General features: G+C 41.4%; 2 protein-coding genes across 11 annotated transcripts in view; one reads left to right on the forward strand and one right to left on the reverse strand.

Annotated features, from left to right (window-relative positions):
* The window catches only part of kcnab2a (potassium voltage-gated channel subfamily A regulatory beta subunit 2a), a 56,620-nt gene extending 31,211 nt beyond the window's left edge, over positions 1–25,409 (forward strand). For 5 of the 6 annotated variants that reach the window (XM_029152163.3, XM_055508796.1, XM_029152162.3 and 2 more), the window contains 13 exons: positions 13,108–13,151; positions 13,449–13,486; positions 13,766–13,845; positions 16,495–16,539; positions 17,060–17,104; positions 17,315–17,358; positions 17,467–17,553; positions 18,822–18,907; positions 19,131–19,251; positions 19,353–19,447; positions 20,470–20,590; positions 22,260–22,348; positions 23,202–25,409. In XM_029152163.3, coding sequence (XP_029007996.1) covers positions 13,108–13,151; positions 13,449–13,486; positions 13,766–13,845; positions 16,495–16,539; positions 17,060–17,104; positions 17,315–17,358; positions 17,467–17,553; positions 18,822–18,907; positions 19,131–19,251; positions 19,353–19,447; positions 20,470–20,590; positions 22,260–22,348; positions 23,202–23,291 — 985 coding nt within the window. In that variant the 3' untranslated portion in view covers positions 23,292–25,409. Of the gene's footprint in view, positions 1–4,387; positions 5,331–13,107; positions 13,152–13,448; positions 13,487–13,765; positions 13,846–16,494; positions 16,540–17,059; positions 17,105–17,314; positions 17,359–17,466; positions 17,554–18,821; positions 18,908–19,130; positions 19,252–19,352; positions 19,448–20,469; positions 20,591–22,259; positions 22,349–23,201 lie in introns of those variants that run through there. The other variant, XM_029152161.3, reaches the window with a different exon arrangement.
* Positions 25,309–27,177, reverse strand: part of megf6b (multiple EGF-like-domains 6b) — a 36,806-nt gene continuing 34,937 nt past the window's right edge. For 4 of the 5 annotated variants that reach the window (XM_055508794.1, XM_029152158.3, XM_029152157.3 and 1 more), the window contains one exon: positions 25,309–27,177. This exon is cut by the window's right edge and continues 159 nt beyond it. In XM_055508794.1, coding sequence (XP_055364769.1) covers positions 27,127–27,177 — 51 coding nt within the window. In that variant the 3' untranslated portion in view covers positions 25,309–27,126. The other variant, XM_029152159.3, reaches the window with a different exon arrangement.

Consider the following 27,177-nt stretch of genomic DNA (forward strand, 5'->3'; position numbering starts at 1 on the left):
TTGTTTGGTTTCTGATCCATTTAATTGCATCCTCACAAGCTATAAAAGATTCAGCCTTTAGAAATTTGTAGACACCCTCAGAATGCTTTAAGCTGGTAGAAAAGCATTACCACCTCTGTCCATCACCACCGTCAATGTGTCTGATATCGCATCTCTTTCCATTATCTATCTTAAGCCCCATCATTCCCTTAGAGCTACCCTGCTACTCTGTTACTTTTAATTACTTTTAATTAAAACCTGCACCTCTGCTGTTATACTGTACATTACTACTCTGGTCACGGTCCAACTAAAGGAGGCTCCTTCTGATTGACCCAGTGACATAATTGCATGGCATGCACACTCAGAATTACTTTTCTTATCAGGTTTGAGAATGTATTTATGTTTATTGTGCATGACATTATTGTGATGATGGTGATGATGAGAAAAATAATACAGTATCTACAGTACCAGTCATACCCACTGCTTGTCTTAAATTACATTATTATAGCTTCATGTCCCTGCACTGATTTTCTAAACGTTTCCTACATTCATGTATTAGAATGAACTACTATGCTTAATTCATAATGTTTACCTATATTTTAGATGTACTTTCCACATTTACCTCAAAGATTTAAATAAATTCTTTATTAAGAATTCATTCTTTTTTCTGAGGCTCCAGCATTAGTCGTAAGTTGTGCCACAGGAAGCCAGTGTTTGCTAAACTAGCTGGGACAGATCAGGCCTAAAACCCTGCAGCAACTCTGAATGTCAGTTCATGTGCCAGCTCAGTGGAGGTACTCTGGCTGCCCCAGAGAGCAAATTAGTGAAAGACTGCAGGAGACGCTCACTGTGATGACAAAGGTCAAATTTGAAAATCCGTTCCCCCTTTAAGTAGCTAGTCTTGGCGCTGTGTAATTGATTCAGAGAGCCCTTGCCTCTTTTTTTAGAGCAATTGTTAGCATTCTGTTGAATCAGTGCTCATAACTGCACCCCAACGTACCATTGTGGGTCAGAGTAGACTGTAATGCTATGTCGATTAACGTACAGAAGACTCTGCGCTTCCCAGCTGCTGGATGTACGCTACAGTTGGGCAGAGGGCAGTTGTCTGTATGAGCAAGACAGACTCCTGAGGCTTCATTAAAGTAAAGCTTCCTCCCAATGACTGCAAGAATACTCCATACAAATCTAATAAGTGTGCTTCTGTGAAGTTCTGGTTGTGTTTTGTGAGTTTGTGGGTACATCTGTGATGCTGCACAGGGTGTTTAAATGTGAACATTCTCCTCACATTATTCATTTACAGTCCTCTATGATGTACTGTATGCTGTTGATGGTGAATTTTACTCTGCTGTAGTCGGATCAGTGAAACACATTTGTTCAGCTATACTGTGTATTTACAGCCTTCCTCTCCTCTCCTCTCCTTCCCCCGCATGTGGAGTAGAGTGCAGGGCCCTGTCACAGCTCTGCATTCACTTACAATGATTGAGAGCCTGAGAAAGATTTTAGCAGTTCAGTAGATTTTTGGGTAAGAAAAAATCAGCCACTTAATCATTTCAAGGAGATCCAGAGTACAACACTTACGAGGACATTGTTCCATTGTAGTAGGAGGTGATGGATTTCTTTTCTTAAAACTTTTAGATCTGCTATCTGAGCATCAGCATCTAAGTCCACCATTAATAATAGAAATTGAGGGGATTTTTTTTTTTTTTTAGATTTTGCTCAGTTGTTTTCTTTTGCTTTGTCACAAAAGTAGCTTTTTATTGTAAGAAAACACTTGGTCATCGGCTTGAGCACACTCTGAGTCACCCTTCTGCGCGTACCCTAAGCACAGTGTCACTAATTAGCAATTTAACGGCGGCACCCAAAGGCATTATGTAAAGATCCAAATTTCTTATTTTTAGTCCAGCATCCTTTATGACTGATTTAGCTTGTGACCACAATGAGTGGAGTCTGGCTCTGAATTTGCTGCAGTAGGCTCTGACGAATACCTCCTGCATTTGCTGGGTAGTAGGAATCGTAATGTTTTTAAAAAAAAAAAAGACTGACGGAACACTGGAACTCTGGGTTCACAAGCAGGTCAGTCAGCACATTGTCCCCTAAAATGGCGTTTGTTTTCTCGTTTAAATTAAAAACCTCGGTAAAAGCCCAAACCTGAGGTCATTCAAGCAAATGAAAACACCTCCCACTTCAGCAAGACAGTATATCATGAATAAACCACAGGACACTTACATGTTGAGAAGTCGGACGAGGTAGCAGGTTTTCTGACAAAAGGGGTGTTAAAGGTTTCACCAGTCATCTTTTCACTTGACAGCAGTAGGTGTAGCTCCTTAGAATGTCTGTCAGGCATGCTGACAGTAATGCCTGCCACACTGTGATTTCTTCAAGAGAGCCACACATGTCATCATGCAGTGATAAGGTGTCAGTCATATTTAATGATTTTCTCTTCTGTTTACTTGCTCTTTTGGGACTCTCTTTTGTTTTTTAAGACGTAGTCAAATAGAATAAAATACTTGGTGTCAATCTAGAGACAGCTGGCAGATGTGCCTGTTGAAAATTATTAAATCATACTAAGTGTGACAGGCATGCTTTATTGGATTGAGCATATTTATTGCTCGCTGTCTTGGCATATTTTTGCAGCGGTTTATAGCTCCTGGTGTATTTATTAATGACGGAGTGTTGGTGCAGTCTGTGAAGTGAATAATTATGAGTAGAGCATGTAAATGGTGAAATGTTGTTTGCATCTGGCAGTAGGATGCATTTGCTATACATCATTTTCAAAGGAGTAATGCATAAACAATGGTTATTATATTGATTTCTGTAGTTACTGGCTAAGTAGTCTTGATGATGCATGCTTATATTGATTAGTGTACCGTGTTCACTAGCCATGGGAAGCCTGTTGGGATGTTGAAGCCCTAATGATATGCTGTACACGTATATTTGTATACTCTCGACCATTGTTTGGCTAGGCTGGATTCTGTCCACGCGTTTTTGTATTTCACCTGAGCAGCTGAAGTTTTGTAACGGTTGCTGTCTTTGTTAGGAATCGGAGTGAACCACAATATCTGCGCCATAGATCCTTTTGATGGCTTGTCCCTCCTCTCGGTACCTTCCCCATGTCACGACTCCAGGGAGCCCTGAAGCAGAACAGAGTGAATGATGGCTTCACATTTTTATCACAGCTTTCGTCAGGAGTTGTCAGTGTTTGTTCCACAGCCTGTGATAAGGGGACATCATGTCAGACTTTTGTTCTCATCCTGTGAGATTGATTACATGTTATACTATATACAGCGCAGTAGATGCTAGTGTTGTGTGACACTGACACAACCATATGTCTAATGCTGTGTTAGGGCTGGAGCATTTTTTAAGCCCCGTGTTTGTTAGAAGATTAAGCACTGGAATGGCCCTTTGGAGCCTTGAGGCAAGTGTGCTTTCTGCACACAGTGTGAAATGGAAATCTGATTTTAGCTGAATTACACCACCTTTCCCCTCAAGGTCCTGTTTACGTCCAGAAGAGCAAAAGGTCATAGCTCCAAGAAGAGGATGTCAGTTAGCAATAGCCTATTTGTTTGATGGAGAATGGTTGTTTGACTCCTTTGATACATGTCTGTTCCTGATGGCATCTGTTTTATTAATCTCCTGGCACTAGCTGGTTCACTGAGATAAGCTCCAGTATTATATTACAGTGAGCATGTGTTGCGTCTTCTTACTCTTCGATCTGCAGCCACTGTTGCGTTGAGTCCAATTACTGAGGTGTTTACTTTTAACTCTGTTGTCTGCTGATTTTACTATTCACTCTTCACGCTCACATTCAGCTCATCTCTGCTGTCATTGTTTATCAGCTTGATTTCTATTAACTGTTAATATTAAATGTAACACAGACTTAGTTTCTTGCCATTATAGCAAATATTTTAGTCAAACACATTTATATATAGATACACATATATATGATAAAATCATAATTTAGCTTAGCTTGAAGAAAGAAGCAATGGATACAACATGGCATCTCTAAAAAACTTGAAACCCCAGACAAATATCATCAGAGATGAAGTTACATAATAAATATTGCATGGGCAGTTGAACAGACCCATGAGAGCCCCACTTTCTGAGGCCATAGGCTGTCGCAGAGTCCTGACCGCTGAGCATTCAGCTTCCCCTTTACTCCTCACAGATTAAACTAAATTACATCACACTGCGGGGCATAAAATGCAACAAAACAACACAACCCTTTTTCTTAAGAGAGCTGCTGTAAACACACCAGATTTCAATGCCGCGCTCTCTCACGCTGCGCTGGCTTGCTGAATATTCCTCCTCATAGCTTTGCTTCATATCCCTCCCACCACGTTCCCTCCCCCTCTCTCTCCTCCCATCTCTCGCCCGTGTGCACCGAGGCGCTTTATGCTGAGCACAAGGCATACCGATGTAAGTTTAATTCAGGCAATGGCTAGGGCTGGAGAATGAGTATAAGGTTGCCCCTTTGCTAACGTGCAGTAGTGTTCAGTAGAATATTTAGTCAGTGCAGCTGTCAAGACGGACTCAGAGGGGAAATGAAAACCACTTGGAACTGTGTGTCACGTTTTATTCTCTTCATCTCTTTGTGTGGATCTATGGATCTATTCCACTTTTAGAGCTTGGCGGCAAGAGGTGTTATCTTCAGCTCTGAGCCCAGCTTTATAGGCAATTGCAAGATTGAATTTTTCTTTCATTTCTGGTTGAGACAAGAGGACAGTTGGAGGAATCACGGGGAAAACTTGCATTTTGCACAGCTCTGTGTTTTTTGTTTTTTTTTGTTCTTTTTGGCTTTGATGTTGTGATAGATGCTGGAACGCTGTGCTTAGATTTAAATATGCTATGAAGTTTTTGTTTTCACCTGGTCAGCACTTCTTTTTCAAAATATTCTCATCTACCCTCTCACCCTTCAGCCCTTTTTATTTTTTTTTACCAAATGGATGGAATTTTTAACAGCTTTATTAAGCATTAAGAGGGAAGCTATTTTAAATAGAGATACAGTGTTTTAGACTGGATTCACAGCAACCGTGTCCTGCAGACTAACCTGTCTCAGGCTCTTTAGTGGATCTTTAGATCTTTGCCTCGTCTGACTGTCGAGATCTTCCCTGCAGCTGGGTCAGTTGGTCAAAAGCAAGGATGCAGGTGTCATTGGTGTGCACAGACCATCGTGGCGGCGTCAGCCGTAACACAGAGGACCGGCTAAACCGACAGAACGCAAACAGTCCCAACACAGGCACTCGCAGCAAATTCAGAGCTGTGGCAATGGTGGCTCGCAGTCTTGGACAGCTCTCTGTTCAGAGTGTGCCTTCTTCCAGTGAGCAAAGCATGAAGACTGGAATGAAGTATAGGTAGGACATGCATTAGCTGTAAACTTGGCCCAGAGACTTTTCAGATGAACATGTACTGTATCTGTATTTAAAGTATGGCCATTTAAGGGTTCTAAAACCGGAGAATTTGTCACCTTCTCTTAAAGTATATTTAAAATGATGGCTGCCCGATAGTTACAGAACAATATTAGATGTACGTTGCCATTTTTTCTCTTGCTACAATAAATACCTGTGACTATTTCAAGAATTGCCATCTAATTCTAAATGCCAAACCCTTATTTACCAATCAAATGGAGCATGAAACCAGCACAAAGGTGTAAAGAGAGTATTCTCAATTTACCCGATCTTTGTATGTACAGTAGATTGCATAGCAAGTGATTGACGTTGTCATTTGAGTTGCTGGCCATTCATGTCTGAATATCTGTTCTGTGCAGGAGGGACACAAACAAGCACTACAGTAAGCTGCATTTGTTCAGCTTGAAAGGGTGAACTAATTAGTTTTTTTCCTGATTAGCCTTATCATTTCAGTTTGCTCTTAGCAAGTATTGATGAACTATTCTCTTGAATTTACTGACATTAAAATGAGAGGAAAAAAAGAAAAAAGATTTAGGCTGTTTTTTTTGTAGAATATATACAAACGGGTGTTGAGACGCTGTAGAGAAGTGAATGGCAATGAAAGCAAAATATTGTATTGTAAACAGTAGTGAGAAAATGAGTTCAGATCACCTGCCTACATGTTGAAGTAGTACCGTTAACAGCTGCTTCTTACTGTAAAGTGTCTGCTTTGTGTCACAAACCTCATTTAGCCTTTCAGGAGTTATTTTATTATTCCCTGCTTACTCCAGTTATTTGTTATAAATAGAACATAGTTGCTGGCACTGCTATTTAAATATTTTCTAACATCTGCTTAATGCATCTACTGTAGCTAATCAGCAACATGTTTTTTAAATAAGTGCATTATTTATCTGAGTAAGTTTTATATGAATAATATTTTACATTATTATCAGGGGAGTTTTCTGCTCTTGCAAATCCTAAATGACTCTGTCATTTTATAATTGTAATATTCAATGAAACGCTTAGTATGAAATCAAAGAGGAAGTTTGTAAGGCAATATTCCTTTGTGAAAAAAATTAGGGTCATGTCAATTGTCAACTTAGAAATGAACACAGGGGTTGATGAGAGTAAACACGCTACCAAGCGTCAATGAAGGCACATCAAATCCCCTGCATCTGCTTTGCTCACCACGCTGGCACACTGTCATAATTGAAGCTAATGAAATTGAATGAGTAAAATCTTTCTCAGCTCAGGGGCCAGCGGCTGTTTGTGTTCTTCTCTTCCACAGTGGAGTCCAAAGTACATAGTGGACTCTGTTGGTGAACCAGACTTGTGTGTAATATAAACTGAAGGTAATGCAGCATGAGGCTTAGAGATTCAGGCATTGCGGGTACAGCATAGTGTTTGTGGTTTTGAAGAGATGAGAATAAAAGGGAGGGAAGAGAGTAGAAGATGGAGCATAAGAAGTGCTAAGATTAAGATGCCCGGGAGGAAGAACGGGAGACTGGAGTTCTTGTGTCACTCTTCTGGGATTTATTCTGCATTAAAGCCAAATATTTTTATTTTAAATATTTCTGAGCACAATTTCTTTTTCCTATTCACTCAGTTCCCTAAAATAATATGTCTAACGTTCCAGCAAAACGTTCCGTGCTATTTTACACATTGCAGTTTGCTTGATTGGCATCCTCCAGCTTTAATCAGGACTCTGTTAGTCTTCATATATGGGAAGCAATGCAGGTCAGACTGGAGGCGACCTCCCTCAGAAGACCAAGGAAACTATTAAAGAGAGCTGAAGGCAGATGGCGTTAGGTTTAGTGGCTGTCTCGCCTTAGATATAGCTGCGCTGTAATGAGACACTGGGCCTGCATGCCATGACTGGTTAAAATCATCAAGCTCAGCTATGAGAGCTCGCACCTCCACCAATGAATGATTAAAGTACTTCATTCTGTTCTGACCTAATGGATGCACACAAAATGGCTTATGATTATGTAAAGTAGACTTACTCGGAATGAAAGAACATCTGTTTGACTGGGCAGGTAGAGCCGGTGAGGAGACAATCTCAGAAGGGCCCTGCTTTCCTGCAGTTTATCTGCTTCGGTGTGGCAAATACAGTAAACTGCTGCAAAGTAATGCTGAGGAGACGAATGCTGTAAGAGTACGTCTCACTTTTGCGTCGGCTACTAGGACTTTTTCTGCTCTGTCCAGCCTAAATGTAAAAACTCAGCATAAACTGCTCTTGGTAGCGTTTGTGTTTAAGGTTGTTTTTTTTTTTTTTGTGCAAGCATGCTGCTGTTCTTTGACACTGTTTGTATTATCTGCAAAAAAAATTCTGCTGTATTGCATTCAGGATCCTTTACTGCAGTGGCCCTGTAAATCAGAGCTGACTCACCTCCTCCCCTGGTGAAGATTTACAAGTAACTTGCCTTAGCTCAGACTGTCAGTAGAATTTCTCTCCTCTCTCGAGGTCCACTTTTGGTTGTAAAGTTGACAGTGAATCAGAGCCACAGTAAATAGCTTCTGGCAGTGTTGTGTAATCATGTGGCATTTAATTCCCACCACTGTGTTGTGATCTAAAATAATCAATGACAGAGATATCCCCCACGCTTGTCTTCATTTAAAGCACTTTGTGGTAAATTGATGTAACAGATGGCGGAAAGAGAGAACAGAAATGTGAGGAAAGCATCAAACGCATCCATTAGTAATTTTCAGCTTTAAAGTTTAATTGCTGTATAATTGGCTGTGGTTGCAAAATGAAAACCAAATGGTGTTTTTAATGTGGAAATATTTTGTCTTGAAAGATGAAACTGAACATTTTTTTACCACATTTTGTAACAAATGAAAAACCAAGCATGGGTGACAAAAGCTGTGGGTGTAAGATTTGGGGCGTCATGAGTGTGGGTGCATGCTGGGACGTTTTCCTGTGTTCTGAGAGCTCTCTTCATGAGGTAGCCAGGTTTCCACTGCCTGCACACCCCCTTAAAATATGAATCACAAATACTCCGTGGTAGAACTGAACACGCATGCTGTGGTACGCTCCGGTCGCTCCAAATACCGAGTCGCATCCACAGCACAGATTTCAGGCCACGGCACCACTTAAGTACAATCTTAAACCTCCACAGAACATTCACCATCTGTTTGCTCTGGGTACGTGAAGAAAAACTGCCAAACAATGTAATGGTTCATTTATTGATGTAGGCTTGTGTTTCATTGTATGCACATTTGTGTCAGTGTATAATGCAAGTGGGATCGGCCCAATCTTCCACAACAACCCCCTATGTGTGTATAGGCATGTCTGCATGTGACAAACACTTGTGCTGTGTTGAAGGAGAAAATGAAGACAGCTGTTCTTACTTTGCCTCACCGATAGAGTTTAATTAGAGCCGGTGTGTGGGAGGGGATGCATGCATGTGTCTTAGCACCACTCATTTCTCTCTGCATGTTATTTCCTTAAATACACTAGAAATAGTCTAGGTTTAATAATTCTGTTGTGCACTGCCAACAAGAAGCAAGTACCTAATTTCCATGATCTGTGCTGGAGTCAGTGATTCTGTAGATAGATTTTTGTTTTCACAGCAGCAGATAAACAGGATATCAGATGTTCCGTTTCACAGAGAATATTAGCTAATTTTGAGTCTGATATGATGTTTGGTAAGATTTGCAAATGATTGCACTCTTGTTTTGTCAATCTGTTTTCAAATTGCACGGACTTTAAAAATGTGTGTGTATCATATGACAGCTCATCTTGTGTGTCGCTGAAGATGCAATATAAGATCTATAGGAAGTGAAATCCTCACATGTTCAAGTCTTCTGCTCTCCTTTATTTAGCATATAGCCACTCATTTTTCAGTCCCTCTGGTCACTGGCAGAGTTGTTCCACAGTCAAAAGCCTCTGCAAATGTGTTGGTTAGATGAAAAACAAACTCGGCCCTATAATATAATATAAATGGTAAAAAAAATTGTCAGTGTCAACTGTCTTAAAGGGCGTCTATGCCAGCGGCTGAGTTTCTGGCATTTTTTTGTATTAAGTTGTTTTCATACTTCAAATGAAATCACAGTTGACAGACTTGCAGGCTGCTGTTGAATACGACGCTGTAAGCACACACCAGCACACAGAGCATAGCCGAGCATGTGCTCATTTAATGTCTTAGTCCTTAGTAATGACCGAAAGCATGGAAGTGACCAGCAAATACTCTCAAATGCACACACTTCCTGTGGGACTGTCAAGGTTTTTTCTGCTGCTCTTGTCCTTCCGACAGTGGAAGCACGATCCAGCTACAGTCAGCTATTTTTCTGTTTTCTGTAGACAACAATCCACTACAAATGTGTTTGCCTAAGTTATTAAGAAAGGTCTTTCAGCTGGTAGAATGTGCACAGCGATACAGGTAACAGCAAAAACAACCTAGACATAGACACTGACATAGTAATGTTTTAAATGATAGAGTAGCAGTTAATACTGTAGTTTTGCATTTACATTTCCACCCTAGGTGCACTGTAAGTGCTATTAATGCAACCTTTCAGGACAAAGTCCTTGCCAGTCTTTCTTTTACACTTTCAAAAAGTTGAGTGGATGTTATATAAACCTGATTGGGGAGGAAGCCACCTGTAGCCGACGCTAGCTGTTTGTGTGTTTTTTCTCAGGTTGAACCATGGGTTGGGTAGTATTTATAGTTCTGCTTGGTGAACGTATTTCAACATGTTCTACTTTACAGCCCGGTGACCTTGTTTGCTCATTCATCACTCTATCCTGTCTGCTGACTTCACCCTGACTTCTAACCCTCTATCCACACAGTCTGCCGCTTTATACCTATAGTTCTTCCTGGCACTTTACTCTTAAGTGCTACATACTTACAGTAGATTAAGCCGTTTAAATCGTAAAGATTTCCCAGTTTCTGTTTTAAAACTGACAAGATCATTGGTCAATTAGTATAAATATATCCTGTCTATCTGTGCATGTGATGAGTTTTATCTTTTGCTTCATTAGCAGTGGCACTGTGTCAGTAGTCCAGAATCCGTCTTTATATTAATAACCATAAATAAAATGACAGTAATAAAATTACTGCCACCATTTGGCTCAGTAGTCGTTTAGGGTGTCTGTTATTACTGTGATGCAGTGATGTTTAATTATTCCCTTTTATCTCTCTGTGCTATTTATCACTGTTGCACACAGTACAGTAACTTAGGTACGGTATCATAACTAATTGTCATAATATCTCTGCTGCTGTTGGCAAAAGAGCCGTGTTAAGGACTTAGGCGTTCAGAATGCTTTGTATCAAGTGTAATTCAAGATCCATGTAAACAAGCCTCAACTATACCCTCAGGCCATCCTTAATCAAATATATCAACATGCATAAATAAAAAGTTGGTCTTGTTGGTCTCTGTGCTGGTTGGATCAGAAGGCGGTTGTTAACAGTAACCTCAGGCAAAGGTTACTTCATAAGTAAACAAGTGTACCGGTCAAGTTCTCCAGTCAATACGTGTCCCGTTCCCCAGATACCATCTGGCCTGGTCCCCGCGGCTCTAGTGGTGTTGCTGTGCTGCACTGTAGCTTCCTCCTCCATTATTGAGGAGAGATGACTTTACTCTTGGTTCATGTCTGCTGAGGCCGTGCACGAACCTGACCCCTGGCTGCTTACCGACGCTGGTGGAGTGTTATTGCAGCAACGCACAATGCAGTATTCAAGGCCCGTCTAGTAAAATATTGAACGCAACAATGTGCTGACAAAGGTACGTCGTCACATTTGGAACAATGGCGAGGGAAGAGCTGCGCGTTCCTGTATCTTTATTTTTAGGGTATGGTGAAGTGCTGATATGTGCTGGTGCTCTGTGAGCAGGACTCATGGTTGAAACATGCTTATGCAACACTGGCACAGGCAACTTTGCTTTCATAAGCTCTAGCACGCTGAAATGGTGAAACTCTAGATACATGTTTATACAGTTCCTCCTAGTTGATATAGTCAGTTTAGTATCATCTCACTGATTCACAGCAGGCCTGTCACCATCTGTTAACATGTAAAAAACAAGAATACATTTTAGGAAGTTGTGATTTAACAGAAGCTGATGTATTGTGTTGTGCACTACCCTTAAAAATATGCCATAGTCCATCCTTTAAATTCGCTTATCGAGACATGTTTCAATAACATTTCTGGTCAGAAAGCTGCTTTGTTTGTCTCAGTTTGATGTGGTGAGTAGCAGCACCCCAAGGGGAAATTTTGCTCGAGCAATTAAGAGGCAGTTAATTGTAGATTAGCTTGTGCGCACACAAAGAGCAGATCTGAAGCAACCTCGTCACTGCGGTGAGCTGTAAGGACATGTGGTCCCACTAGTTTGTCTTATCACTCAGCCTTTCTTTTCATGACTGACTGTGTTTGCTTAAAGGTCAGTAGACTCCTATATATGATGTCATCAGGCTCTCGCATTCAGACTATAACACGATTACAGACCTCACTGACCAAATCAGATTTCTTTTAATGAGGTCTTTGACTTGGACACAAATAATACACAAACATGACATGATTCTATTACTTCTCAACATCACTTGACCTCATAGAAACATCTGAGTCAGGGAATTTCTTTTTTCCATTAATACTATGTTTGGAAAACAGAAAACAAATGCAAATTTTTATTTGGTTGTTGTTGTTGTTTTTTCAGAGTAACACAAATGAATGTCCCTTAACCTACTTAGCGAGATGAACCTATTGAGATCTATTTATTTTAAATGGGTTAGTCAGTGTTTTGTTAGTCACTGCAGCCCTCCCACACACACGTGCAAGTGCAGTCATACCCCCCCCACACGCACACACATCTGTACACACAGCATCTAACAGTCTCTCCCAATGCTCCTTTTCATTTCTGCTGTATTCCTATACAAGCGGTCTTATAAAAATATATTAGATATCCTCCTACATGCTCACTTTGACTCCTGCACATCTTACATCATCTCTGATGGCACATTTGTTTAATCTTTTTACTGCCATTGTATTTCTTGAAGGGGGTTGACCAAAAGTTGCACAGTTTGTTTCATATGTTTTGTTTGATAATTAGAGATACTGTATCTAAAACAATATTTGTAGATTTCTCCTGAAAAATATGCGAAAAAATCTATTATATTGTTGCCTATATCTAGAAACTACTGCCATTTTAGGAGACATTTAAAACCAAGTACAAAAGAAGCAGAAGACCTGACGGAATGTGTGACTGTCAGAGAGGGGTCTGTCTGGACTGTGATAGGCTTAGAGACGCCAGCTTTAGGAGCAACTTGTTCCGAACAGTCAAATTTCCGCGTTGCTGCAGAGGATTTTAGTCAGATGGCAGCTAAGGGATCCTGCCGTGCTGTGAGAAATTTCAGTGGATGTCATAATGGGCCTAGTTAAGACTCGTGTCGCATCTTTACTGTAACTCTCCTCCTGACGTTTCTCTGCACACATATGCTGTACATGCACGTTCTCATTGTCGGCCCATGTTTTACTGCTCCTTCTTCCCATCCACTTTACACGTGTCAGTGATGCAGCAGATGCTGGAAGGTTCCAAATCCATTCAGTGCCCTGTTTGTCTCATCCTATTGACTGCTAACTACAATGAGGTTTCTCTTACATTATAGAAGAATGATAGTTTGTTAATTTATATATTTATCAATCACTTGATGTTAAAAGGGAGGCCTAAAGCTACCACTTCAGTGCAAAAGGTAATAAATCACTGGTACCTCAGTGCGGTATTAATGTTAATGTAATTCTCTCTGTTTTGACAGAAACCTTGGGAAGTCTGGCCTGCGGGTATCCTGCCTCGGATTAGGTAAGTGTGTCGTAGCTCATGAAACTCAGAGAATTTGTTGCACCCCCGAAGTATTTGTACATTTGTGAGTAGAATCAATAAAACCCCATAGTTCTTCAGCTTCATATAAGGGTCAGTAGCAAGTTATAAATCCACTACTGTACATCATATTTCTTATATTTTATATTCAGTATCGGTTTGCTTTCTTATATTTTATATGCAGTATCGGTTTGCTTTCGCATCTGTGTGGATATATGTTTGTGTATTTACTGCTACACTGTTTCCCCTTCCCTACCACCTCCCTGTCATTCTTTGTAGGAACATGGGTGACATTCGGTGGACAGATAACAGATGAGGTGAGAGCAGATGGATTTTTTACATCTTCCATCAGTCAGGGCTTAGAATGGAAACCCTCCATATGATCTGGCATATGCTAGATTGCTTCGGACGCCTATTTTTACTTATTGTAACAATATACTGCCAGAGAGCTTCAAGAGCCACAGAATAAACATGTTTTGGGAAGCAAAGTAGTTGCAGCCTCCTTTTGGCCGAGTGAAGGAAGTTTTAATAATTAATAATCCCTAACACATCATATCAACCCTGTTTCGCTTTCTTCTCCTCTGCTCTCTCAACAGATGGCAGAGCAGCTGATGACTTTGGCGTATGAAAATGGCATCAATCTGTTTGACACGGCTGAGGTCTACGCTGCTGGGAAGTGAGTATATCCTGCGTCACAGGTCACTCCTCAGACAACATTAACAAGGAATAATATCTTAATTTGTGATAGATTATAGGGCAAATAAGTGGAGAATTCCCATTGGGTTGCTCCTGCTCATGGAGTGACGACCCGCATCAGATTAACCCAAATCACAATTTGTTTATTCAAACAGAAATTATATTTCTTACCACTATTGGCGTGTAGCCCCACAGTTTCAGTTTACCAGAGAACTTCTGTCATTCCCCCAGCACAATAAAAAGTACCTACAGATCACTACCTACAGATGTAATATATTGAACTAAATTTACAGGAGAGTCAATGTTTATATTTTTAACCTCAGAAAACAACCCTGTATTACCTTAATACTCTATATAGTGATGTTTTTTAAATCCTAATGTGGATTAATCTATCTTTGTAGTAACTTGGATGCTTTGGATTAATCTCAGGGATTATCCTTTACAAAGTGTATCTCTGATTAACAGCACCAAGCCTTTTTTTTTTCAGTTCTACCAAGAATAGTCTAGTTTTGCCATGATGTTTGCCAGATGTGACAGAAAGCTACTGACAAGGAAAATTTAGTAGGTCTTAGTGGTTTTCCTCATGTCTCACCTAATGCCTCAGCAGCTGCTGTCTGCCTAATGTCATCACTGCACTGAAGAGTGTTGCGGTTCTAGAAGCTTTCAGCGCTCTGGTTGTCCTGTTGTTTTAGGATTAGCCCAAAAAAATAACACAGTCATATTTGATCTCTGACACAAATATTTTCCTCTCAGCACGTGCAAATATATGTCACACGGCTCGGTCTGTGCTGCGCAGGTGTTAATCCTGACAACCTCCACTGCAAAGAAACCTGTGTTACACACATTCACTGGAATAGAACGAGTCACAGTCGTTGCACATCAGGATAGAGAAACCTTTCATGTGAGCATTCTGGTTTGCTTCAATTCCTTCATCATTCAGACTCACAATGTGAAGTGTTAATCTGTCCGTGCCCGTGTTTGTGAGCGTAGACGGATAAACCAGGTTTGTAAGCTCTGCTTGCAATCACTCCTCGCCCTGTGCATGCTCAGGGATTGGCAGGTTCTGGCTGTTTGTTTGTCATATTTGTTCTGGCTTCACTCTACAAAACAGAGAAACAGCTACGCAAGAACAAATATTCAACAGAGAAATATTTAAATATTGATTGTGATTTATGACGAGCATATTCATCCCGAATGAAAGCTACTGTTCCACAGGAATATAAATAAATATGTGTAATTGCTCAAAAAAAGATGTCCTGCTTATCCCATGTAGCTGCTGTTATCAGCAGACCCATATGGCGTCAAAGCTCTTAAAAGTCTGCGAGTAATTAGCAGAACAGAATTTCCTTCTTCATTTTCCTACAGGCTTAGACACTGTGCTCTAGATGCATAATAATTGCATGATATTATGGGGGACTAGTGACAAATTGGCAGAATAATAACAGGGAACTTGTAAAGTGTAGCATTATGTCATTGCTTCTGCCCCAAGTTACTACATCGAATCAGCAATGGAATAAAGACCCAATTAATCAAAGGATGAGGAAAGTCTGCTCAAGGCACTGTACCTTATGTTTAGGCTCCCAAACTACTCGCATTTTAGGAGGGCAGCACGCAGAGCACCATGCTGTTGTTTACAGCAGACATGCACACGTTGTATTGATCTCCAGGGGATTCTTGAGTCCTGTTATTTTAAAAAGGTGTTGGTCCAGCTGGCAGCGTCTTAAACAGTGAGTAGTAGTGCAGCACCTGCTGCACTCAAGCTGCTTGTTGGATTCGCAAACGGCACAGGTAATGGCAGAGGGCAGACTTTCATTTCAATACAGAAAGATCAAAAGAATATAAAATATGCATTTTCTTCTTTGTAGATTTCGTTATAAAAGCATGGCACACAGGCAGCAAAATGAAAACAGAATTTATTCCAGATCCCTGCCTACAGAATGACACACAACAAAAAAATGGTAAATTAAATAAATAGAAAGATCCTAGACGTTGGATGACAAGAGAGTGGTGATTAGTTTGTACTTCTGCTGGTAAGTTGTGTGATGTCGTGTCTCGCTGCTCAGGCTGTTGTCAGACAACTAATGGGAACACAAATCATCTGTGTGGATCATGCTGTAGGTGAGAGCAATTACCATCCATCTACTTAGATACAGCTCTGACATGGGTGCATTTATTTGAAAACTGCATTGATTAAAGCTACTAGCTTTATTGATTGAGTCAACCATTAGTTCAAAACAAAGTTGGTTGTTGTTGTTGTGTCAGAAATGCACAGTGTTCGTAACAGTGTTTGTCAGAGGACTGGAGAGACATCCTGTTGAAAGGGGTCTGCCTGGTCCTAATGAGCCCCATGTTGAACGTAATGTCACTCATTAGCTCCCATGTGACTGCTAATGATGGTCCTAGTGGTGGCTCCACAGCACAGCTGGGCCCGGGCCCACCAGCAGCCACTGCAGCTCGTGCTCACCAGACCTGAACAGATGCTGCGTTGTGTCAGATGGTCTTTATGCAGGGTACAGAATTTGTAGGGGGCTGGGCTTTTTTCTAATCATCCATCAGACAGCCAGGTGTTCGTGTTCCTATCCTTCCATGGCGTTCATTTAATCTTGCATTCTCTCCGTCTGTTTCACAGGGCAGAGGTGGTGCTTGGAAATATCATAAAGAAGAAAGGATGGAGGTACGAGGCACACTTTAATTGGGTTTTGTATTTTTTAATTTCCGTCCCAGTCAGCCTCCCTAATCTTGTATCCTCATCTTCCTTGCACATATTGGGAGGTTGTGTGTTGTGAACTGGAACGGTTAGGTAGGGGGATAAAAGATTAATGTGGGCCACATGCCATGACCACACATTGTGTCGCTCCTCTAAGATACTTAATTATAGATGGACTTCTAGTGTCTCGTGTTTACTTTGTTGGTCCTGGATTGTTTTGTTTTTTTTATTTTGTGTGTTTAGCTCTGTCAGGTAATAGGACAGCAACAATAATTCATCAGCATTGGCAGATTTTTGACAGTCACACTTACTGTGGCATGTGGGTGAGTGTGACAGTCAGACAATAATGCAGAAAGACATGATTAATGCCAGGATGTCCTGGCTGTTATTACCTATAATATATGGTCTATTGTTCCAGCTCCGACGCAACATAGGCTTTTTTTTGGATACAGTAGAACTCACAGTGTTTGACTATCTTCTTTTTTAGACGCTCAAGTTTGGTGATAACGACAAAAATCTTCTGGGGTGGAAAGTAAGTTTACTGTGGTTGTTTACTAATGAGACACAGGCCTTCTGTACTGTACTGTATACTTTTCCCTGACATCCACACTCATCTGTTGTCAGATGAAGCTAAAACATTTATTAGATGATTTTTCATAAAAGATACTGTACGTGATGTTAAATTACCATTCAATTACATTTTAAAGTATTTTCTTAACTCGTGGTTTGTGCTTTGTCATAGAGCAGAGACTGAAAGAGGTTTATCACGAAAACACATTATAGAAGGTAGGTAGCAGCCCTTCAAATTATGGTTATATTTTATAGTGTGCATTAAAGAACTTAATGTACAGTAGCACCACAAATTGACTTGCTAATAGCGGTGCTTCTTCATAGGTTTAAAAGCCTCTCTAGAAAGACTCCAGTTAGACTACGTGGATGTGGTTTTTGCGAACAGACCGGACCCTAATACACCGATGGAAGGTAATGCTCCTCCTCCGGCTGTTTTATCTGGTGTTGTAGCAGTAAATGAAATATAAAGTACTCACACAAGCAAAATCCACACGATTGCAACACGAAGACTGATGTAAAAACTTTAAATCTATTTTTAAATGCTGCTTTCTTGTTGACCTGGTTCTTCCACCTCCAACTCATGCCGGAGACCTTTAAATGGCAAAGGAGTAACCGTGCGTGGTCTCAGCTGGCCGCACAGTGTACGTCTGCCTTGTTTGGGTCAGAGTTTGATCAGAGGTCAAGTCCCCACTTCAGTTTGACGTTTTACTGGCTCTGAGTCTTTCACAATACCTCACTGTTTTGTGAGTCAGAAGTATCAGGTGTTGTTTGGCCTTAAAATGCGAGCCAAGTCTTTGCTCATCTGCCCTTTAAAGACTGTACACAGTCCATATGGACGGCTGAGTTTATGCCTTCAAATCTAGAGTGGCTAAACCATCTGGTATGTTTTATTCTGGCAGTAGCCAAAGGGCAGTATACAGGGTTAAAAAGAGGTGAACTGTGCTCTGAGCCAAGCACCACCAGATGATAGAAGACTTATTTGTCAGGAGAGCTTTGTTAACAGCATCTGCATGTAGAATGGATGGGAGGAGGGTTATTCAGAGTCGATACACCACTGTTTTATTAAGCTCCTTGTTTTGTCTGAGGCCGCCTGATTGTTATCTGATGTTATTGGTACATTGGTCTCTGGTTGAATGAAATGAAATGTCACTTTGAGCAATGAAAAGGTGGAAATTACAGTCGCGTCTTGTGAAATGTTATTCTCCATAACACTGTCGGATATCTGATGGCATAAAATGAAATATACTGCTGTTATTGCAGCAAAAAGACCAATCGCATCAGCACATTAATGAAAAACAAAACAAATCTTTTAAATTTCCTTTTATGGAACCAAATGTATTTTAACCCTCTAGCCATAAAACTGTAGTGTGAAGACTTTAAACTACAGTAACATAAATATTTTTTTTTGTGGATTTTTACCTTGATGTTATTGTCAAATGTCAAGTGCGTCTTGGGATGAATAAATGTCGTCCTCATCAGAATAAATCACCGAGGATCCTGATTCACATAATCAGCTTTTCCACTTTGCTTCTTAATAGCCTGAAATCTGAATGATTACACATACATCTGTTACACACTGACCCAGCTCTAATACACACACTAAAGGCTTTCAGGACACCATCTCTTATGTACAATACTATATACTGTAAAAAGTTAAAAGATTTTTTGTGTTTCTTCAGAAACTGTCCGAGCAATGACCCATGTGATAAATCAAGGCATGGCTATGTACTGGGGAACATCCCGCTGGAGCCCAATGGAAATAATGGTGAGTGCTGCTTTAAAGGTAGGACAGATTTAACCATATACATTTTGTTTGAGGACATACACATTGTAGCTCAGATCAGTACATACATATATTAACACAAAGTCCTGCCAATGCACAATAACAGGAAAGCTAAACTAGACTGTGGAGCACACTTACAGTAGGAGTATCAGGAGCTCCAGTATTATCTGTGAACCTACTGTTGGCTCTCCTGTGTCCCCTTTAGGAGGCCTACTCTGTGGCACGACAGTTCAACCAGATTCCTCCCATCTGTGAGCAGGCAGAGTACCACATGTTCCAGAGGGAGAAAGTGGAGGTGCAGCTACCTGAGCTCTTCCACAAGATAGGTGCGCTGAGCTGTGGTGCATTTGTGGCTCTAGTTGGTAATTCTTTTGTGTGCTCTTCATAAAAAGTAGAACCCAAGCCTACAACAAGTATTTATCTCCAGGTGTGGGGGCCATGACGTGGTCGCCACTGGCCTGTGGGATCATCTCAGGGAAATACGACGGCAGGGTGCCTCCCTACTCTCGGGCCTCTCTGAAGGTAGACCAGCCTCGACCGCTCTTCTCTGTTGCCTGTGTTCCACTGTGATCACGTGTGCTGGTGTCACCGCGTATTCTGCCTCTTGTTGCTGGTTGTTTATTGTGCGTCTGTGTCTTTCAGGTTCTGTAACCTTTCGCACATCACATACAGTATGTGTGTGTGCGTGCTTTCAGTGACGTGTGGACACCGTGCACTGTGTACTGTACCTCTTCACAACTAGTGATGCTTGACGCTGCACAAATGAAACATGAGCCGGAAAATTATGAAAGCTAACGTGTTTTATACTGAATAATTAAATGGGTAAAAAAAAGATCTTCAGTATTATATTTTAGGCATATGTGACCTAGAATAATCAGTTGAAAGTCTGTTTACTGTAGCTGTAAGCATAATGGAAGAAAACATGGAGTAAAAAGCACATTACAATTTAACGCAGCACTTTGTGAGATATTTGTCTTCAAAGTGATAGATGAACCGTTTGCTACAACCACATACTGCACATTACGTCACACCACTCATCGAAACATGACATTTCTCATTAGAAGTTCAAAGAAAATGAATGTGTACATGACACAGGAGCGAGCACTGGACTTTGTGGTGGAGTGAAGTGGCATGTTGTGTATTTGTGGACTGTGTGTCTGTGATTATTGATTAGATGTTTTCTGGCTCATAAAACTCTCATTGCGGTGTTGTGCAGTGTTTTTCAACTGTGTTCAGTGTTGCCTGTGGATGTTTGTGGTGTTTTTGCTGTTTAATATGCTGGTAAATAATATTATAGGTTCAACTGACCGTAGATATGAAGTAACAGTAAACAGTAGTAACATTAAGAGACTTTTAAAGACGATGGCTTTGTGATTCTAACTATGAGCTGAAACAGCATGTGTCAGTAGGCGTAGCTGGAGCTGTGGTGTGGACAACGGGAGACAGAGTCACGTGTTTAAAAACAGGCCCTGGTGACACAGAGCTGCGGCGCAGCGGTGTGAGCAGGGCTGTGTTTTTGAGCAGGTGTGCTGTGTTTTCGACAGGGTTACCAGTGGTTGAAGGACAAGATCTTGAGCGAGGAGGGCCGACGTCAGCAGGCGAAGTTGAAAGAGCTGCAGGCAATCGCGGAGCGGCTGGGCTGCACTCTGCCCCAACTCGCCATCGGTACGCAGATACACGCTGCCGCTCTCTCTCTTTCTGTCTGTCTGTCCGTCCCTCTGCCTCGGACGCCCGAGGTCAGCAGCGCTGTCGCCACTTTGTGGTCTGACTGTTGTGTGTGTCGTGTTGTCCCAAATGTGTTTGTGTAGTGACCACTGTTATATTAATTGGAGTTTCACTCTCTAAAGCCAGCAAGAGCAGTTTCCTCTCTACATGAGGCCCTGGGACAAAGATGTTCATGAGCATCACCATATGGAGCCAAACATGTTTACAGTGTGCGCTTTTTTTGTGGTGTTAGCATGTATTTAACAGTTACCAGTGTCAGCATAAAAATAACATCTCTGGCACAAATCCAGCCAGTGACAGATATCGATTCACTGCAGGGTGAGAATGTGCAGACCCCATAGACGCCCTGAATCCCGTGGGGGCTGTTAAAGCGTCAGACTCGAACGTCGCAGCGAATAAATCTGGGACTGCGTCTCCTGTCTCAGCACAGATCTCAGCAGATGTTTCCCCAATTGCAGCAATGCAGTGTCACCGATTAGGTTTCGCAGCCCGTTAGTGGATGCCGTCATCTTTCCCAATTACAATAAATCCTCCCAGCACTCCTGAAGGCATCACAGGAGATTTATATCCAGCATGTGGTCCTTCACTGTGGCACTCCGGTATTGAACAAAAACTATATAACAATGACAGACTCATAGCCCAGAGCTGCCGCTGGAGCAGGTGGTGTGTGTGTGTGTGTGTGTGTGTGTGTGTGTGTGTGTGTGTGTGTGTGTGTGTGTGTGTGTGTGTGTGTGTGTGTGTGTGTGTGTGTGTGTGTGTGTGTGTGTGTGTGTGTGTGTGTCTTTATGGGGTTATTTATGGGGAGTAGTGTCTCATGATCCCACAGTTTTAGAGCAAAAGTTTTAAGTGTATGTTTATCATTTTCAGAAATGTGTTTCATGTTAGAGCAAGAGAAATAAGGTTTTAAGTTTGTTGCTTTCATTTACTGCCAATACTGTCGAATTTGTATCCAAAAACTAACTCAGATGTACATTTCATCTGGTAGTAGAGGAAACATTTGGTGCTTAATTATTTACAACCTGCTTAAACTAATACATTATTTATTCATTCATATATGTTTTATTTATATTATTATTTCTTTGTTGCTTTGCAGTGCAAATGAAACTCATTTTTAATAAAATGTGGTTGGAGATTTAGCAGTAAACAAAGAAGCTGCAAAACATTAATTTTACAGTCTATTTAACAGGAAAAAATAGAATAAAAAACAAATATGCATATAGAATGAGGAATATAAATGCAAAAATACTTGGTGAGAATTTTTAACATACAGTATGTTATTTCAGTTCATTAAAAATTGAACATAAAACATTTTATTGCCTAAATAAATAATCCAGTGGGGATTGAATATGTATTCGCAGCTGTACAGAGATCACCTTTATCTCTTCAACTATATATTTATTGAGGTGATATCTACAGGTCAAGGTTCAGTTTGGAAACAGCAGTTTCTGCCCGAGAGTCTTTCATGTGCGTGCGTGTGTGTGTTGTCTGGGTTTTGTGTCATTCATCGTCGTTTTTAAGACAAAATTGTGATTTTTGTGTCTCGATGCCATGTGAGTGTGTGTCTAACGCTCTGGTGGAGGTGTCATTGCTGTTTGCTGCTCTCCTGCAGCATGGTGCCTACGGAACGAGGGGGTGAGCTCTGTCCTGTTAGGGGCGTCCAACACCGACCAGTTGATGGAAAACATAGGAGCGATACAGGTGAGGCCACACCTGATGTGTGTGAGTGGATGTGTGCGTACAGTACGCGTTTGCAAATGGGTGGCGTCATGTGTGATAATGTGACCTGACCTGTTTGATCACATTCGTGCCTCCGACTCTATAACAGCAGCCTCGTCTCCTGGGTACAGATCGGCCTCTCAGGCAGTTTGCTGCTGCACGCTTCGGTGCTTTACTGTACCGAGTTAATAAGGTCAGCGGAGTATCAGTTGCCAGGGGGATCGGAGACAAGCTCATGGCCACTCTTCTCCTGATAAGATGCACTCTTTTAATAGGGTTTTCAGACCAGTGGGGGTGTACGTCTTCACATTGTGTCTGCCCTGCAGTAAAGAGCATCTCTGCTCCTCTTTGTGCGTGTGTAGACACACTTACACACTTGTACAGGATGTGTGCTCACTTTATGTAGCGTTTTCCTTAGCATGTGATATTTTGCTTTTCAAATGCTATGCTCACATTTCCCAAGGGCTCTGCAGTTTTCATTTCACCACGGATTTTATGTACAGATCCAGAACCGACACCGTTCTTATCTAAAAAAGAATGTTCGCATTTAATTACATAATTGCTGAGATCTATGTGTAAGGAGTCACAAAAAGGGCTCAAAGACTGTGGGAGCACACAGCCCACATTACTACACAAGCATTTAGCTAATGCAGTCCTGCAATATATATTATCTGTCTGATTCTGTTACTCTTCAAAGTGCTTCCACCGTCATTTTATTTGCTTTGAAGGCAACAAAGCACTTGTTGTGACGACCGCCAGACATTTTTCCACCTTTTGGCTCAGTTCAGAAGACGAAGCAGTACAGAACATTCTGTCTGTGTCTCTCCCCTCACAGGTGCTTCCAAAGTTGTCGTCGTCCATCACACACGAGGTGGACAGCATCCTGGGGAACAAGCCGTACAGTAAAAAGGACTACCGCTCCTAACCCGCAGCATGGCCCCGCCCGGCAGGCTGCAGCCGCAGCGCCCCACCTTTGCCTGATCCTCTGTTTGCTTGAGCTTTTACTGAGTGAGACCCTGGCGCATGAGTCTGGCCACACCAAGGCCACCCAGGGCACCTCATTTAGACGTACAGGGATAAGATGAGAAAATGGGGGAAACACTGTGACCTCCACAGGAACGGACGGGATTGACAAAGAAGGACAAAAGTGGTCAAGAGGTTAGGGATATGTGCTCATAATTAAAGCGGTTAGACATTGAATTCAGCTGAACGCATTTTAAACTCAAAAATACCTTTAAAAAAAAGCACACACGCTTGCTTGGCAGCCAGAATTCTCTTCTTTTGCTTTCTTTTCTAAAACTAAATGCAACAAAAAAGAAGATTCAGTTCATACTGTATGAATATAAGAGAACTCTGTTGCACATGTATCATAGCCATGCATTTGTTCCTTGGACGTTCTGTTTACAAATGTGTGTACTGTACAAGTCGGTCGAAGTTTCTCTAAAAGAAAAACTGTTTGTGTTGTTGACGTTATCTCTGTACGAGCCCCCTGTTGGGCTTTAACAATCAGCACTTTAGTATCGTCAGACCAGGAGTTGGGGAGGGGTGAGGATGGGTATTACAATAGTCTTATCTCACAACCATTGCACTATGAGTATCACGTCTCCTCCTGATAATTCCTACTCCAATCCCCTCCCGCCCTCCGTCTCTTCTCTGGCAGGGTGTTTGTCCAGCCTGATGCTCCACACTCTAAGTGCAGTGGAGTCTTGCTTTCAGTGGGACTGAGGAGACGAGGAGAGAACATTTGTCTCCAGCCTAAGAGGCTGCGATACGGGGTCAGGAGCGTAGGCTGTCGTGCCACTGAAGAGCTATATTCATCACTAACAGTAGGAACTGCAGTCGTCCTGCTTCACTGTGTTACCCAGCCTCTGCTCTGTTTTCAAGGCTGAGGATTTACTGTAAAGGAAGAGTCCATATCAGTGCTGGCTCCACATCTCATGGAAACCTCTCCTTGATCAAATTCTGTTCAAGTGTTTTGCCTTATTTACAGTTGCATCAAACTGTGCTGTGGACTTTGGCGTAGACGAGCAGCTCGACAGCTGCCCCTTTGGCCAAACTGCCTGGAGTTCCCAGTGAATATGAGAACGCTGACTGGTGAAGGAGGAGGTGTCTCCTGCTAATCAACGCGTGACATCAGCTCAGGGAACGGAGCAGGTGGCTTTAGTTGTGCGGTGGTGTGCACGTGATGAGCTTGTTTTTTCTTGTCTGTCTGTCTGTCATGTTTGGACGCTGGGAAGGACCAGTGACGTTTTAGTGTGGTTTGAGCCAAAGATCGCCATCATCATCATCATCTTCATCCCTTTGATGGCTTACTCGAGTGTTTTACTTCTTGCAAGATAGAATTCATCTTGACGCATGTGCTGTCCAATCTCTTATTTATCTAAGATATGGACGTAAATCCATATATCTGTTCTTGACCCAGCTGGTAAATGCGTAGACAATATACGTCCTTCATATACAGAATGCGTAGTACAGCTAAATAGCAGCTTTAGGATCAGTAAGGTTCATTCCAGGCAATGTGCGGCGTCGCACACTTATTATCGCAGAACTTGATGCCGCCCCGTATCATTCTTTCTCCAGTGAGTGCTCTCTTACTGTGATTAAAGCACAAGTGGATAGCATGTGACATCCTCAAAGCATGGGCCCTCATCACACAAACTCCAGTACCAATGGAAGAAGCACGGTGATGCTACTCCGCTTACTAATACATGTAGATAATAAAACTTTACTAACAGCTGACCAGCTATTGATTCTTGGTAGAGAAAATGTAATTACAGGTTAAGAAAACTATCATTAATGTGAATGATGACACAAAGCGTAGGCGCTTATCTAAAGTGGAGCTGGGTTAGTCCAAGTAAACTTAATGCCAGTGGACTCGTGTGGATGAGGTTTGCAGTCTGCTCTGAGGTGACTTTTAGCCACAGCGAGGAGTTTGAACTTACTGCTGTGTGTGTGTGTGTGTGTGTGTGTGTGTGTGTGTGTGTGTGTGTGTGTGTGTGTGTGTGTGTGTGTGTGTGTGTGTGTGTGTGTGTGTGTGTGTGTGTGTGTGTGACTACTAAATGAATCCCTTGCTTTTTGCCTCTTGTATTATTTAATCCTTGTATACATTTGATTTGCGGTGTCTTGTACGTCTGAGTGAAGTAAAACTGGCGTTTTGTCAGAAGATAAGCAAAGCACATTTAGTTCATTAGTCCGTGTCTTAATACTTTCATCTGCAGGGAAGGGAGATGACGTGTAAGACTTAGAGGCAAAGTTTGGCATCTTAGGAAATTCACTTTTACATTCACATTTTTGCAGTGTTACACGAGACTTTCATGCCGGCTGGTGGCTCATTGTAGCTCAGCAGGAGCTGATTATGCCTTGTGAATTCATGTCAAACAGAAAGTAGAGCAAAGCAGCGCCCCTAGCGGCCACTCGCAGTATTGCAAGTTACAACGTTTTACGCTAATGTGCCAGAGGAGCACTATTTCTTTGTTCAGGTGAGTTGGCATCGTCATCCTCACGGTCGGTCCAGGTCTCATTACATCCACACACAATTAAACTCATTGTGTTTTTTACACTTTGAGTTTTTGTACAGATTAACTAGACGGAAGGTGATGTTACTGGGAGGAGAGGTGCAGGCAAACTGTGTTATGAAGCACTGGTTCCCAGTCTTTGTGCTGAGTGAACACAGCTGCCTGCTGCTCTAACGTCATCACATTTAAAAACATATTTCCCAAAATGTCAGACTTTTCCCATAAAAGGTTTTGCTGTGCATTTTTCTCAGCTGTGGTGTTGCACCTGCTGACAACAAGGGTCTCGTGCTTGCAAAGGGTAAACGCACGCAGAAATAACATAAGGTCTTCACACTTGGTTGTAGTTATTTGGTGGAGGAATTATGCTTTAAGTGGTCTGAGCTTCATCATATTTGCTGTTCTAAGTTAACTAAATTATTAGGGTTCAGAAATGAAACCAGACCCACAGACAGAGCTTATTTAACAGGAGGTTATACAGAGAATATATTTTTTATGTTTTAGCCTTTAATGCAGTAGAAAGAATTAAAAGAACTGTTTTTATTTTTTCACCATGCTGCATTTTTCCTATCAGTATTGTATGGATTTTAAGACTGACTAGAAGAAGCAGCTCCTTTGTGTTGCATATGCATTATGAGGACTGAATTCACTTAGTGAGAGCCTGGCGTCTCCTGTACATAGTTTGACCTTTGTATACATTTCTGGTTGTGATCACCTCTGCCTTTTCTTTTTTAGTTTTCTTTTGCAGGCATTGCTATCTGCACTGTGCTTGACTCTGAAATTTAGACAAGATGTACAGCTTCTGTCGTCAATGAAAAGATAACAGATAAAATAAGAATGATAAACAAACAGTGTCTGTCTTTATTGGAATCCATGTAAATCTGGCCCAGTGGAAGATGGATGTATTTAAACTTGTTATATTCAACTGAATACAATCATGTGTAATATAAATATACAGTAATTTATATACAAATCTATTCCAACGAGAATAGTTAGTGTACATTAAGTACAGTAAGGCCCTTTACTGTAGCACCATTGGACTGAGTGAAGTACTTGATATGTTTAAAGCTAAAATCACCTTCATTTACTGGTTAGTAATGAAATGGGATTGTGTCAGAAGCTTTAGAATTCTTTATAGAAACGATCTTTCTGACAAATACCTGCAAACGATATGTGGTGGACAACATAAAATCCTGAAGTGCAGTCTCCTGACACGTCTCCTCCTAAAGTTCAGCACAAGAGAATCTGTTAAGTCTGATGGATCGAATGACGCTTTGGCAGGCAAAGAACGATGATCCA

The sequence above is a fragment of the Betta splendens genome, chromosome 5 (genome assembly GCF_900634795.4).
Source record: "Betta splendens chromosome 5, fBetSpl5.4, whole genome shotgun sequence".
Taxonomy (NCBI): domain Eukaryota; kingdom Metazoa; phylum Chordata; class Actinopteri; order Anabantiformes; family Osphronemidae; genus Betta; species Betta splendens.